At 49.0% G+C, this 16,232-nt stretch overlaps 1 protein-coding gene across 1 annotated transcript in view; it reads right to left on the bottom strand.

The window, feature by feature from the left end:
* The window catches only part of Myo10A (Myosin 10A), a 159,166-nt gene that overhangs the window by 87,787 nt on the left and 55,147 nt on the right, over positions 1-16,232 (bottom strand). The window contains exons 10-14 of the mRNA XM_070524149.1: positions 7,282-7,398; positions 7,109-7,167; positions 6,497-6,626; positions 4,149-4,580; positions 1,559-1,716 (exon numbers count right to left, since the gene is read on the bottom strand). Of these exons, the coding sequence (XP_070380250.1) occupies positions 1,559-1,716; positions 4,149-4,580; positions 6,497-6,626; positions 7,109-7,167; positions 7,282-7,398 (896 nt within the window). The remainder of the gene's footprint in view (positions 1-1,558; positions 1,717-4,148; positions 4,581-6,496; positions 6,627-7,108; positions 7,168-7,281; positions 7,399-16,232) is intronic.

Below are 16,232 nucleotides of genomic sequence, written 5' to 3'. Positions count from 1 at the left end.
GGACAAAAAAAAAAAACATCTTTGATGAACTTGGCAGGAGACCCGGCTCCTTTGGTGGGACAGCAGTGCAGCACAGGCACACAAAAAATTAATCTAAAACATACAGCCTAAAAGAAATCGTACAGACAATCAATACGAGCAAACTTAACTATAAACAAAGGCACATGGGTCCGGCGTGTATGGGTCCGGCGTCCATGTCCACCATGTCCACCCATACAGAAATATATATACAGATACTTTAGCAGGAAACCAGTTCAGTTTAGCACATTTCTGCGCTAACAGATATATGCATGCTCATATTTACATTCATATCCAGAGATACCTGCATTCATGTGGGCAACGCAGCCTAACTTGAGAGTTTGAGTTGCAAGAGACTTCAAAACGTTGACAAATAAGATTATTTAGGAAAGACGGCACTGTGTATATAAGTGTTTGTTGATAATTCCATCGTTTAGCACTCTGCACGAACAAGATTACTCGGTCTAGCGAGTTTCCATTCCATTCCATTTCCAAACGACCGGAATGCGCGAAAATACTGCGATGTCTCTGACATGACACACAAAATCTGAAAATGGAAGTGCATGGCCTTCCTTTTCTCTGCTACTACCACATCCTGTTCCACCGAACGAATGAAAACAGTTTCCGAAACAATGCTTTACTGGTATACCCTTGGCCTTCGTATTCACAGACAGGCATCGACTCGACGCTCATAGATTTTACCAAGTAGGGAACATTCGTGCAAGTGCCGTTTCATGACAATGATGATCTACAATGATGATCTACAATGATGATCGTGATAGTCCCCTAGCCTGTGAGTTAATCTGAGCGAATAGGAAGCGTTGATGCAAATATATCGCATGTAGCTTTCCTATGGCCTGGTGAAGCACAACGGCAACGCTCCAATAAAAAATAAATAAAAAAGTCAAGATACACTGCTTTTCAATAACCATGAACCATAACCTCTGAGATTAGGCGGCGCGCAGCATTGGCTCGATCTCAGAGGCCATGCAATAACGGTTCGCGGTGGCAACACCGGCAGCGGAGTTGTTTGAGAAACGCGCCTTCACTTCAATGACCACAGGACACATCGAGAGCGGCCAATCACAAAACCCGTACTCAGGAATCGACCTGGAGTGTTATCAAAACTTGCGCTGACCGCCACAAAGGGAAGAGCACCATATCATCATCATAATAATAATCATCATAATAATCATCATCATCATCATCATAATCGCGAGTCGAGGTCGAGTGTCGAGTGGAAGTAAGTTATAGAATCCGGGGTGGGCGTTTTCCTTCGGCGTCCCTACGATGATGCCGGCACTTGCTACGAACGACAGAAAGCTGAGCTAGTTAATTGGTAAGGATTCATTATGCAAAATAGAAGTGAGAGGCGTGCACACAGGACACAAGAGTAGAGCGGCGTTCGTGTTGTCCACTTCTCTACTCTTGTGTCCTGTCTGCACGCCTCGCTTCTATCTTGCTACGAAACTGTCGCATTGTATACACAAACGCCGGGCGACAGAGGATGCCAGAGAGAGAGAGAGTATATAGCACTCACTGCGCCATGGCCTCCATGAGACTCTGCAGGGAGTCGTGGAATCGGGCGGCCACCGTGGGCGCCCGGGGCTTCATGGTGACGAAGCGGCCGTCCGCCTTGCTCGACGTCTTGCAGGCCTCGGCCGTGGCCCGACGCCACTCGAACATCTGGGACACCATCTGCCGTCGCGAGAGGAGAGCAGAAAGACGTTTCGGAGCACAGTCGCACTGAAAGCACACATCGCGGGAAGGACATCTCGACAAATACTAGACAGGACAAGTGCTAACTTTCAACACGGCGTTTATTGCGGAAGGGGAGCATATGTACGCAAGACACCATCTGCCGTTGCGAGAGGAGAACAGAAAGACGTTTCGGAGCACGGTCACACTGGAAGCACATATCGCGGGAAGGACGATCGACAAGGACTAGTCAGGACGAGCGCTAACTTTCTACACGGCGTTTGTTGCGGAAGGGGGAGCATATACACGCAACTGATCGTGCTAAGGGAAAGGAGGACACAAAGGCTTAACGAGAACGCCCCATGCCGTAGCGACGTGAACTCAAGCTCTGTTGTTGATGATGCCACAGACGCGTAGATCACCTGCCCGTGCAATCTCAGATGCTTCCTCGGTTTCTCTTGTCAGGTCTTTGCGGTGTCGGTACAAAATGACCGTCTTAGAGCATGTCTGCAGCCACGGTTGAAACACTGTTCCGAGAGACAGTGAAGCGATGAGTCGACGCGGAAGCGAGAGCCCGGGACAGCGGTCAAGAGCCCTCAACTATGTTGCGCAGGCAGTTTCGCCCGAGGGGGTGTGTCACATTACTCTAGGAGCATTGCCCTAAATTTTACGGCTGTGTACAGCAGGCTCTCGCCTCTTCCTTGGCGCTAATTGGGCAGCAACAGGTCACTGAGGATAAGTCTTATCGGAATATGTCTTATCGGAATATGTCTTATCGGGCACTTGGCCGGGAGTTATTTCAACAAAGTCGGTCGTGCGTGCGGCCCTTGAAATTTTGGGCTGTGCAGGTTTAGGTTCACAGGTGTAAAAAGGCTGTCTGGACAAGAATGTGTATGTAAAGGGTGTCCCCATTGTCATGCGCCAAGATTTAAAGATATGCAAACGCCACGTAGCTGGACAGAAGCAAGGTAACGTTGCCGTCTCTTGAAGATGCTCACAGTACCTTTTTAATTGCGCCTAATTGCATAATTGGTCTTAAATAATTAATCAATTTCTCGAATATTCTAATTAGATTAAGAGTGTCAATGAGAAAAATGTGACGAACTCTCGATGCAGCTTTCTGTTCCTCAATACGTGCTACATAAGAGTGCTTTTCCGAGCGGGAAAGCAGCCCGCGAATACACGCAAGATTGTCGTTCTACTGGCCGCTCGAGGCACATTGCGTGTATTCGCAGGCTTCTTTCCCGCTCGGAAAAGCACTCTTATGTAGCACGTATTGAGGAACAGAAAGCTGCATCGGGAGTTTTTCATGTTGCTCTACAATTTTCTCATTGACACTTTTCATTTAGTTATGATGTTTGAGAAGTTGATTAATTAATTGAGACTAATTATCTAATTAGGTGGAATGAAAAAAATTATATGAGCACCTCCAAGTGACGGCAAACAATATTGCCTTGGTTTTGTCCAGTATTTGGCATTAATATATTTTTAAACTCTGGCTAAACTTAGCTGGGACGACCTGTATACTAATCGCCACTTTTTCATACCCCTCGCTCTATTTCTCACATTTCCTCCCTACTGAGCAGAGTAGCACGCTAGATGATTTTTAATGCGATTAGCATTCTTAGCTCGTGTTCACTCACTCTGCATCTATCGATCGAGCCTCTTTACGCCCATCTTCGATTAAAAAACTTCCTTAAAATTCATTCGGTGCGGCGGGGTCAACACGCGTCACGTTTTCTTTCCTCGAGCACGTCAGCCTGACGCTTTAGCATGGCCCCGCAAATATCTTCGGGCGGCGAGTGATTAATGCGCAGCCTTAGCACGCACGGACGCGCCAGCGGTGCAGTCTCGGAGGCCACGCAATCTCCGAAGGGGACTTCGAGCACGCGCCGCCAGGTAGCGTAGCGAGTCCAGAGGGAAGCGAGAGATAGGAACCGGGCTGCAGCACGCGGCTCATCCATGACACGTTTCGGCGGGGCCTTGTATACGCTGTGTTGGTACATTGCCGGAGTGTTAATCGTATTCGCGTCAACAGTCGTCGTGGGAAGGACTCTGCCGGAATTTCTGCTTTGGGTGGACCCCCCCCCCCCCCCACTAAGTTTGGTTATATCGCTTTCTCGCTATTTCGTTAAAAACTCAACATGAGCAATGCGCCACGAAATCCGTTCAAAAGCGAACCCAACGGGCACTGACACAGCGGGCCGAACAGAAGGCCTTTCAACGGTAACCGAGTGCGCAGACGGACACGTCTGCATATACTTCAATTCACACGCCATACACCTGCGCGAGGATCTCGAGGCCCTATCTTAATCGCAATGACTCGCATAATGTCTTACTGGCAAACTCTACATATAGTATATTCGGACTATAAGAAGCGGGCCCAGACGGCGCCGACAAAGCGGGGCGAGCAGACGGCCGGCCAAACTCACGGGCAGCTTGGACGAGATGAGCAGCTGCACCACGTCGGGTCGCAGGGTGTCCCGGTTCTTGTCCAGGAACCCCTCGACCGAGTACCACACGTGACCCGCGTAGTGGCGCACGCCGAACTCGAGCGATGACATGCGTGGCCGCGAGTACAGCTCGTCCAGGGCGTGGTTGTAGTGGCACTTGTCCAGGAACGAGGCGTCCGTGGCCTTGGGGAAGTTGGACTCGTCGTCCAGCAGCGCGAGCAGCCCCAGCGGCCGCTTGGCGATCAGCTGCAGCGCGCCCTGGTTGTCGCAGTGGCTCAGCGGCTGCCAGCTGAGGCGTTCGCGGCTGTACTCGGCCTGCTCGAGCTTGAACACCTGCCGGATCTGGAACTGCTGCAGCGCCTCGTTGGCGTAGTTGATGCACAGCTGCTCGAGGCTGTTCTCCTTCAGGTCCTGTCGGGATCGGGACGGTTGGACAAGCGGAACGAATGAACGAACGCTTTCTTTGGAAGAAATATGAAACAGTTGAGAGAGAGGGACAGAAAGCGAGGAGACGAAAGGCAGGGAGGTCAACCAGACGAGCGTCCGGTTTGCTACCCAAAACTGGGGGTAAGGAAAAGGGAACGGTTGAGTATATACGATATGAGCCATTAGCATCACTGATAGCCAGGGGCTCACGCGATTTGTGAACAAGTTGCCCGTTCCTGGCTGACGCATCGGGCGGTCCGCAATGCCCGAGGCAATTGCGATAAGTTCGCGAAACTGAAGACCACGGAAGGGAAGAGACAGAGAGAGAGGCATTCTTTCGTGGGTTCCATGAATGTGTGTCTGGCCGTACGTCTATCATGCGACTCCAGGTGACATCGACGATGCATGAAGTGAACCCACGCGTTCAGAGTGCACACATACACACAAGATGTACAAGGGGCAGGCGCAAGCATACACGGTAGCCAGCATATCTTGATCGTCTGGTTGAAGTGTCCACAAAGGAAGACTAACGTGCCTTCATTGAGGTCAAAACACGAGCAGGTCTGCTCCAGGGTCCAAAAATATTCCCTGCCCAAATATCTGCAGGAATAACTGAGAGACTTCAGAGACATGACCGTCACTGCCTACTCGCGATGAAGTGAGACAACTTAACTCCAAGAAACTCAACGTATGTGCTGAATTCGGTGCCTAAAAGATCCGATTTAAGTGCTGGAAACCCAACGTGGAGCCACTGCTATGTGTTTGCGCATGCTGGAGGGAGTTTTCAGCTTTAGAGAGTTCAGTAATTCGTTTACTAATTAATTAATTACCGTACTAATGAATTTTACCCAATTATAACTCCACTTTTTTTTTGTACAGATATGCTATCCAGGGCCAGAAATAAATGTGAACAACCTGTTTTGATTTAATCTGGAATGGTGTTTCGGCTTAGTGGGGTTAATATCGCGAGAGGGCCCCGTAATTATGCATGTTGTTGTAGCGCGCAGTTAAGGGGGCCGAATAACAAGTGCCTGCCATCTGTCCTTCTTGTTTGCGTGCTACAGCTACTCGCATCACGAAGTGTTGACAAGGCCAAACCTTCCTTCTTACGACTTGCCTATCGTCACTGACGTTTATTTAGACGCCCTACCAAAGTCTAGTCTTTTTTCTTTCAGGTTCATAAGTTACCTATAGACAGCTTGCCGAGATTAGTCATGCTTGTCACAAGTCATTCACTGCCCCTACACAGAACATCATATCTGCAACTTAGTGTTATACGTCTTGTCCTGTGCAGTGTCTTTAGCCACAGTTTTGGTATGACGGGTTCTTTGGCAGCCGAAAGCTGCAATATTGTCGTAGTCGAAAAAAAGTTGAAGCTTATCATTATCATTGAAAAGTAATCTGTACAATCAGCGCATTTTACCAGCGCTGATATATCGGGCAGATACTTGGAGACTTACACAGAAGCTTGAGAAGTCAAGGACCGCGCAAAGAGCGATGGAATGAAGATTGCTAGGCATAACGTTAAGAGACAGAAAGGGAGCGGTTTGGATCAGAGAGCAAACGGGTATAGAGATATTCTAATTGACACCAAGAGAACAAAAAATGGAGCTGGGCAGGTCATGTAATGCGCCGGTTAGATAACCGTTGGACCATTAGGGTTACAGAATGTATACCAAGAGAAGGGAAATGCAGTCAAGGACGACAGAAGACTAAGTGGAGCGATGAAATGAGGAAATTCGCGGGCGCCAGTTGGAATCGGTTGGCGCAGGACAGGGGTAATTGGAGATCGCAGGCAGAGGCCTTCGTCCTGCAGTGGACATAAAACAGGCTGATGCTGCTGCTGCTGATGATGATGATGGTGGTGGTGATGATGATGATTAATGCAACGTTCTACCGACCTCAAAGCCGAATATGTCCAAGATGGCGATGGCCGTGGTCCTCGCCGTCTCCCGCTGGCAGACGGCTTGGTTGACGCGCCACACCAGCCACGAAAAGAGGCCCGAGTACAGGGCTTTCGCCACGGCGTCCCTGCGATCATGCGAAGAAGGTGGGGGGGGGGGGCGAGGCCGAGTGATCGATCCGTGTGAACAGCAGCAGGGTACGTGGTACCAGGCTAATTGGCGTTCCATCTAGTCAAACAGCGCGAAAACGGACAGAAGACGCAAACGAGCGCTGAAAACGTCAAGCTCTGGACAAGCGTTAAACCCCCACGCACGTCCACGTCTCCTATCAAACTGCGTCCTCTGTCCGTTTTCGCGCCGCTCAACAAGGTCCGAGTAAAAGCAGGAGACACGTCGTGCAACACGGCGTCCGCTCTTAAACGCTCTTCTAAGCTCTAGCTTCCATCCCAGCGTTCCTCTACCACGTGACCGACTTCCCACGCTTCATACGCACACACACTTGTTTTCCCACTTTGACACTCCTAATCCGACCACACACACAAAAAAAAGCAAGAAAGCAGGAAAGTGTCGACAATGCCATTCTCAGGACGTCTCATGCAGCAAGCTTACCTTGCGTCGAGGGCCTGGTCGATGTTCAGCGGGGTCGTCAGACGCTCGCCGCGGGCTTCCTGTGCAGAGCAAGAAACGCAACGACAATCCAAGTGTGACGTGGGAGAACAGTGCGTACTTCCGCGACGGCGGTTAGGCACCGCACTACGATCGCCCAAGAGTAGCGCACAAACCGTGGTCTTGGTGGTGAGCGCGCTCAGGATGCCGTCCTCCGCCAGTTGCAGCAGGTGCGACGCCCAGCGGACCTCCGCCTCGCTTCCCACCTGGACTCCCTCCTGCCCGTGCTTGAGCTGCGAGAAACGAGACAGGTGCGGGAACATCAGTCCACGCTTCCGATCATTGCCTGGAGGTCACGAGATGATCCGCTGATGTTTCTGTGGCATATTGTTTGTGCTATAGTTGGTAATCCACTGCTGCCGTTGCAAAGGCGTATACAGCGCGAAGCAGGAAAAAAATTGGCTAGGGCTTAGCTAAGGTTAAGCCTGGATATCTCGAAGCGAATAGGTTCGGTGAAGCTTATGGTTAAGCTTTATGATATAGCCTATGGATATGCTTACGGTTTAGCCTATGGATATGCTTATGGATATGCTTATGGTTTAAGTTATGGATATGCTTACGGTTTAGCTTACGGTTATGCTTTATGATCTAGCCTATGGTTATGCTTACGGTTTCACTTATGGATATGCTTTGGTTAGCTTATGGTTATGCCATACGTGTGCCTTGTGTAGAGAGAGAAAGAAGTTTAATGACACGAAATGCCGAGAGGTCGGCCTGAGGTATATTCCTCTAGCCAGCTACTCGGCATTGGGGGAAGGGGAAGTGGGAAAGAAAGAGGGAAGAAAGAGGTGCATGATGGGTGACGATGACGATAGAAGGAAGATGTAGAAAATATGGCAAGCAATTGGGCATGCTCAAAGTCTGCAGTCCAGGCCTGTAATTTTTAAAAAGTTCAGTAATGCCTTGAGTGCCTTGTGTAGTTATGCAAATTGTTTATCAATGGTATATACCATAGGTTATGCAGGATTATTAAACTTCCTTATTCATCATTGTTGGGCACATTGTCTTGCGATTTCTGTACAGCCATAAACACAGCTCTCCGTATCGGCAGTATCGCTCTCTTCTCCTTCCATGTTGAATGCGCACGCCTATTCCCTGGCACGCGGTTACATAGTCGGCCTCCGCGATAAACGCGCGCTTGCGGCGAACGTCAAACGATGACGCATAGCGCGCGGCAGTGGCCACCTGCGCCGACTCCGAACACGCTTACGGAGCCAGTTCCGACATACGCCTGCTCGCGCGAAGAGCGGTGTTCACGCTTACGGAGCCAGTTCCGACATACGCCGGCTCGCGCGAAGCGCGGTGTTCACGCTTACGGAGCCAGTTCCGACATACGCCGGCTCGCGCGAAGCGCGGTGTTCACGCTTACGGAGCCAGTTCCGACATACGTCGGCTCGCGCGAAGCGCGGTGTTCACGCTTACGGAGCCAGTTCCGACATACGCTTGCTCGCGCGAAGCGCGGTGTTCACGCTTACGGAGCCAGTTCCGACATACGCCGGCTCGCGCGAAGCGCGGTGTTCACGCTTACGGAGCCAGTTCCGACATACGCCGGCTCGCGCGAAGCGCGGTGTTCACGCTTACGGAGCCAGTTCCGACATACGCTTGCTCGCGCGAAGCGCGGTGTTCACGCTTACGGAGCCAGTTCCGACATACGCCGGCTCGCGCGAAGAGCGGTGTTCACGCTTACGGAGCCAGTTCCGACATACGCCGGCTCGCGCGAAGCGCGGTGTTCACGCTTACGGAGCCAGTTCCGACATACGCCGGCTCGCGCGAAGCGCGGTGTTCACGCTTACGGAGCCAGTTCCGACATACGCTTGCTCGCGCGAAGCGCGGTGTTCACGCTTACGGTGCCAGTTCCGACATACGCCGGCTCGCGCGAAGCGCGGTGTTCACGCTTACGGAGCCAGTTCCGACATACGCTTGCTCGCGCGAAGCGCGGTGTTCACGCTTACGGAGCCAGTTCCGACATACGCCGGCTCGCGCGAAGCGCGGTGTTCACGCTTACGGAGCCAGTTCCGACATACGCTTGCTCGCGCGAAGCGCGGTGTTGACTAGCGTATAGACCCTTTTCACGCTTACAGGCTTCCCAGAAGACTTCCGGTTAAGCCCTCTGGAACAACGCGAGTAACAATAGCCTATAAATTTACAGAACCCTCCAGCTGGCATAAGTTTTGCTAAGTTGGAATGTTCTACAAATGAATTTTATTGTTCAGTGCCACAAAAAAATCCCATACATGAGATCTACACATGCCGCACTTTCTTTATATCTGAACATGTCAAGAATATGTGCCTACAGTAAATTATGCGCAAAATGCTTCCGTTTTCTTGGCAAACTTGACTGTCAGAAATGCATGACCGGAAGTTTTCTGGGGTCATGAATGCACTGCTGCCACAGAGTGGATGAAAAAGGTCTATACGCTAGTCAACACGCGAGTAGGCGTAGTGAAGCTTTTCGCTTCAAAAGCGCTCGCGTTCGTCTGTCGTCGTAGCCCTGTGTCGCATACCCTTCCTTGGCCCCAGCGTCGGTTGGCTGACTCGAGCCGCCAAGGCGCAAGGCCGACGGTTCCTTTTTGGCGTCCATCGAATCTTCAGTGCAGAACGCCTCAAGCGTTCGCTATAGTTGATCGCTATACACATTTCGCAACAACAATGCTCTTGTCGGTTTGTCGTCGTACCCTGCTTACAAGCTACAGTGACAACTGTTTCAAGGCTAGTGCCCGATTACGAAAGTTCGACAGTGGGCCAGTATGGCTCTTTGAGGTAAATCAGCAGAGAACCAAGAGCACAAATATTTCAGCATGAGGAGCAACAGTTTATTATTATTATTATTATTATTATTATTATTATTATGATTATTATTATTATTCAGCGGCTCAGTGGGGGAGATCGGCTTACAGTTCAAGAAAGGGACGTCATGAGCAGGGTGTCAAACCGAACCGGAACTGAATCGAACCGTTATTTTTCCGCCATCTTGGAACCGAACCCAAATAATAACGCATGGGGGAAACGGTTCCGACCCGGTTCGACAAAGGGTTCCGAAGGCACTGCTGTGTAGTCTCTCCTATAGGACACCTCAGTGGGGAAACGTTGGACAAAGGCTCAAGGCCGCCCGTATACCGGAAATGATTCCCGCGCTCTACCAGGCAAGACTCAAGTACTTAACACGAGATAAGCTCAACTCAGGTGTGACACTCGTTATGCGGTTAATTTTTCGTGCAACAAAAGCTGCCCTTTATACGATGAAAAGAAAATCTGAGCTCTTTGCACGTTCTCGCGCATCTAGCTCCAGCAAAGGGACCCGAAGAGCTTTCAACCTGCGGTGCTGTTTTAATAATATTTGGGGTTTTACGTGCCAAAACCACTTTCTGATTATGAGGCACGCCGTAGTGGAGGACTCCGGAAATTTTGACCACCTGGGGTTCTTTAACGTGCACCTAAATCTAAGTACACGGGTGTTTTCGCATTTCGCCCCCATCGAAATGCGGCCGCCGTTGCGGTGCTGTTTTGACGTACGCATTACGTTCTGATGCTGTACGCATCATGATGTGATGCGTACAGCACCGAATCACAATGGCCGGTAGTTGTAATCCAACAACTTACTCGAAAACTGCAGCGTTGAGAGACCTGACATCATTTCCGGTGCTACTCGCCGTCAGAAGCGACGCGACAATGCATCACGTGACAATGACGGCGAAAGAAAGAGGGAAAGAAATGAGAAAGGAAAACGTCCCGCTCAATCTGTAGACCAGACACGTACACGATAGGGAAGTAAGTATATTTATTTAGAACGCCAACGAATTTGCAAGCGAAGTGGGAAAGGAGGGCTTCGCGGCGAGCCTCCTCCTTCCGGCGAGACGCCCTCTCCCTTTACCTCCCGACGTCATCAGTGACGTCATGGGGGCCTTGTTTGTGAAGTATTTCCAGTTGGACGTCCATCAACCGCCAGTGGTGGAAGCGGCGCTGCCGCCGCGCATGGGCACGGGACCGAGAGTCCCTAGGGAAGTATAGGGAGTTTCCGCGCCCCGGTTGTACCGCCTTCATGATGGGTTTAGGTTGAACATGTCTTTAAGCGGGGCTCCCTTCGCCCCAGTACAAACGCCACCGTCGTTTCAGCACAGACCACGTGGCCTAGACATATAGTCGTGCAAGACTGCATAACATTTACTCGCAGGTGACGTCACAAACGGCGCGTTTATATCGCTTTACGCCTCCCCCCCCCCCCAACCTCAGTGTCTACGGAGAACCGCACAATCGGCAGGTCGCATAGAGTAGCGCGTTGAAGGGCCGGAATGCAGATCGCGCCGTTGCCGTCGTACGATCGTTGTTAGCGTCGTCGTCGTCTTGCTACTCTCGTCGCACCACACACAACTGTTTGCATCACGCGAACACGGCAGGTCTATAGACTAAGGCTTTGCGGAAACCTGAACTATGCTAGATATAGCCAGCTATCAAGGAAATGCTTCGAATAACAGCCATTCCCGCTTTTCGGGGAATCATATGTGTGTGTGTGAGTGTGTGTGTGTGTGTGTGTGTGTGTGTGTGTGTGTGTATATATATATATATATATATATATATATATATATATATATATATATATATATATATATATATATATATAGAGAGAGAGAGAGAGAGAGAGAGAGAGATGGAAATATCACACACATATATGTATATATATGGCATTTTTATATTTTTAAATCTTGGTGCATTGGTTCATGATAGTTGGGAACCTTGCATATATATAGTCTATCTGTAACCTTACGTGAGGCGGACCGATTTGCGTGCTGCATCTCGTAAGTTCATGCGGCGAGTTAGGGAGAAAAATTGGCAGTGGCTTAGCTCGGCTATGCCAGGATATACGTAGCGAAAGCTAAGGCATAGCATGGTTAGCCTTGGTTAATCTTGATTGCAAGTCGAGGTTAATCTGGTTTTCTAGCTGTGTTGCGGCGTTTAGCCAGTCGTTCGGCGCGCTGTTCGTCTGTTTCCTGGGCGATTCATTTCCTCTTCACCTCGTTCCGATGTCGATTCCAGGCCTCCTCCTGCTTATCACAATTATCGCCGCCCATACTGCCGCCTCAACTGTGGTTGCGGCGCACGCGAGCTCTCCTTTTCAATCCTCCGACATGTTATCAGGCATGCGATGTAGCTGGCGAAGCGAGCGGAGGCGAGCGCAACGACGAGAAACGCGCTATGACGAGGAACTCGGTGTGACGTCATGTGCCTCCTGGGAGCACGGCCACGGCAAAATCGCAAGTTCGCGGCCAGTAAAGCTTTCGCTTTAAAACACGGTTAAACGGCAGCAGGAGCAGTGGCAGCAAGAGCAGAAACGGAAAAAAAAAGAAACGAGAAAGCAAGCAATTTGCAGCCTCTCTGTAAAAAGTGCAAAAGATCCCGATTTTGGCAACAAATTCAAGCTTTTTAAAAAAAGAAATTAAGCATTCAGTGTATTTAGATAAAGGACTTAGATTCTACACCATACTCTTTCGCCTGCTTTCATAATTATAAAGGTTGCGAAGTATTCTGAAAATTGCATTCAAATATCTCACTGAGCAAATCAGCCCGAGGATGGCGTTTGCTTGAGATAACATGCACGCATATGTTGCAAGACCTTGGCTCCAGATGGCGCTTCTCCGGTGATTGAAGTTCTGTAGCTCCTTGAATTGTGCCGTGATTATGACTCAGTGTTCGTATCGTCTCTTGTTGAAATAAACTTTTTCTAAACACATATCTGATTCCTCCTACAGGCAGTACGGTCGTGCTCCGCACACTCTCAAGTTGCAGCGATTGCCACAGAGGACGAAAAATCAACCGCGGCGCATTCCAGCATAAGCGCGCAAGTGGTGGTACTGTAATTTTGTCGCATACTTGAGTTTGTATTTTTTCTGCTAGGGGCGCCCAACGCGGATAAATATCTCATGCATAACTGTACATATAGCAACCGTCAAACATAGTTAACGTGTAGTTTTTTTTGCAAAATAAGCAGACAGTTGTTTTTATTGGACTTACGTTATTAAACCCCGTGCTCTATTACTTGATTAAAGGTTTCGAGACCTCACTGGCGTGTGATAAGCAGCAGCCCACTGGTATCGATTGCAGTCCGTGCCGCTTATCGATTCGAATTGTACGGCGGTTTTATTTGCGAACGGGGTGGTCGTTTCCTTTGTACAGCGTCACGCAGGTTCGTTTTACTTAGACCACAATAATATCTCAGCCAGTTTAGGCGTCCAACATTCGATAGGCGCTACGAGGCGAACCTGTTTAATGACGGTGAATTTCATCAGCTGCGGCCTTTCACTGGCATTATGGCTACATACACGGCTTCCGTCGACAATGATCCGCCGCGTCTGGCAGCGTAATGATGCGTTGCTTGAATAAAATATGCTAGCTAGCGTGAAAACTCGTCGCTGGAACCGAGCACAGTCTGTTTGGAAACTACCCAAGAAAGCGGATTAACCTTGCAGCGTCTGGGTGGGCATACCGGTGAGTATAAAAAAACCCTGTTTCGCATTAACAGCTATGAATTTCTTCGGTTGCGAGGCGGATAAAAAAAAAAACAGATTCCTGTAGTCATTTTTTTTTTCAAAGTGAAAAATTATAATAAAGTTATTGCTCTTCAAGGGCAATTCAAACAAGGTTCTAGCTATTTTGTCACGTCGCTAAAATTCATAACACGGAGTACAGTGTAAAAAATAAAAAGTTTTGGCTGTGTCTGCATGTATGATCGCTGCGATAAATTTACTGCACATTAGTGCAAATGTACTTCCGGTGATACAGCTGGATTAATAGCATTTGATACACAATAGAATTACTGTGTTTTTACCAAGTATCTGGCCAAAGATTTAGTCGCGGCTTCACTAAGCACAGCCCACACAAGGACACCGCTGAATGAAATGCACACTCAAAACAGTGTCGTGTGTGTGTGTGCTTTTCTGCCATGGAGCGTTTTGGGCACTGTTCTTAGTCACACATGAATCACAAACTCACCCACATTTCCACCACAGTAATTGAGGCTCTTTCTGCTTTTTCATCCAGCCTCCAAGGCGCTGCTCATATTTGATCACCCCTTTGGACTCTATTGTCTCTGGACGTAGAAGTCAACAGTGAATGTGTCACCACAGAGCCAGCATCCTCGCTAGGTATGCTCCTGAACACTTCAACTAAAACCGTGATTTGTTCATTTATTTGACTAACTTTTGTTTTACGCTTTTCTGCTTGCATGTTTGTCATGGTTTCACCATTTCTCTTTTCAAGAATATGGACAAGAGAGACGTTACTGGTCTGCAAGCTGCCCACGCCAAGCCATAAGAAGCTCAGCGGTCACCATAATGACAACAGGTCCTCTTCAACTACGTGCTCAACATGAAATGGTTGCAAGTGTGTCGGATAGAGGGCCGTGAGCCCTATCAGGAAAGCAGCAGTCTACAGTTTTGTAACGTACGCAGCGGGAACGCTAAAATTTGACATACAAGCTTACTTGCATTTAATGGCATTTTTTGGCAGTTGAAGAAGTAACATGTTGAGTCCCAACTTGTTTCTTTTCTCGTCATGTAGCAAGCTCCTACTTGGTAGTGCACAAACTCTGTCATCCGCTATTTGCAAATCAGATCGACGGTCATTACCACCAAGTATCACATGCTCCCTCACAGTGTTAATTTGTTACATGAAACATGTAACATGTATACCTGCCTTTCCCCCTTCTGTTTCTCTCTCTCTCTCTCTCGCTACAACAATGCACTTGTTAGTTTGTCGTCGTACCCTGCTTACCAGCTACAGTGACAACTGTTTCAAGGTTAATGTCCGATTACAACATTTCTACAGTGGATCAGTGTGACTCTTTGAGGTAAATCCGCATAGAATCAAGAGCAGAAATATTTCGGGATGAGGACCAAAAGTTTATTATTATTATTATTATTATTATTATTATTATTATTATTATTATTATTATTATTATTATTATTCAGAGGCTCAGTGCCGGAGTTCGGACGCCAGTTTGAGGAGGACGCGTCGTGAGAAGGGTGTCAAACCAAACCGGAACTGGACCTAACGGTTATTTTTCCGCCATCTTGGAACCGAACCCAAACAAGAACGCATTGGACAAACGGTTCCGACCCGGTTCGACAAAGGGTTCCGAAGGCACTGCTGTGGAGTCTCTTATACGACACGTCAGAGGGAAAACGTTGGACAAAGGCTCAAAGCCTCCCGTTTGCTAGAAATGGTCCCTGCGCTCTACCAAGTAAGACTCAAGTAATACGAGATAAGCTCAACTCAGATGTGAACCCGTTATGCGGTTATTTTTTTGTGCAACCAAAGCTGCCCTTAATTCGATGAAAAAAATATCTGAGCGCTTTGCACGTTCTCGCACATCGCGCCCCAGCAAAGGGACCCGAACAATTCTGTTAAACCTTCTGTGCTGTTTTGATGCTTTACGCATCCCGTTCTGTAGACATCATGATTTGATGCGTACAGTGCCAAATCACAATGGCCGGAAGTTGTAATCCAACAACTTACTCGAAAATTACAACGTTGCCAGACCTGACATAATTTCCGGTACTACTCGCCGTCAGAAGTGACGCGACAATGCATCACATGACAACGACGGTGAAAGAAAGAGGGAAGGAAAAGAAAAAAAGAGAAACGTCCCGTCGAATCTATAGACTAGACACATACACGATGAGGAAGTAAACATTTATTTAGAACCCGAACGAATTTGCAAGCGCAGTGGGAAAGGAGGGCTTCGCGGCAAGCTACCTCCATCCGGCGGCGCGCCCTCTCCCTCTACCTCCCCACCTCATCAATGACGTCATGGAGGTATTGTTTTTTTTTTGTGAATTATATCCAGTTGGATGTCCGGCAACCGCCAGGGGTGGAAGAGGCGCTGCCGCCGCATATCGGCTATGTAACTTCGGCATGGGACCGAGTGTCTCAAGGGAAACATAGAGAGTTTCCGCGTCCCGCTTCATGGTGGGCCCAGGTTGAACATGTCTTTAAGCGGGGCTCCCTTCGACTCAGTACAAATGCCACCGTCGTTTCAGCACAGGCCACGTGGCCTAGACATATAGTCATGCAA

This window comes from Dermacentor albipictus, chromosome 8, assembly GCF_038994185.2.
Source record: "Dermacentor albipictus isolate Rhodes 1998 colony chromosome 8, USDA_Dalb.pri_finalv2, whole genome shotgun sequence".
NCBI classification, from domain to species: Eukaryota; Metazoa; Arthropoda; class Arachnida; order Ixodida; family Ixodidae; genus Dermacentor; species Dermacentor albipictus.
Note: the sequence above shows the minus strand (reverse complement) of the source record. Positions and strands in the feature narration are given on the sequence as shown.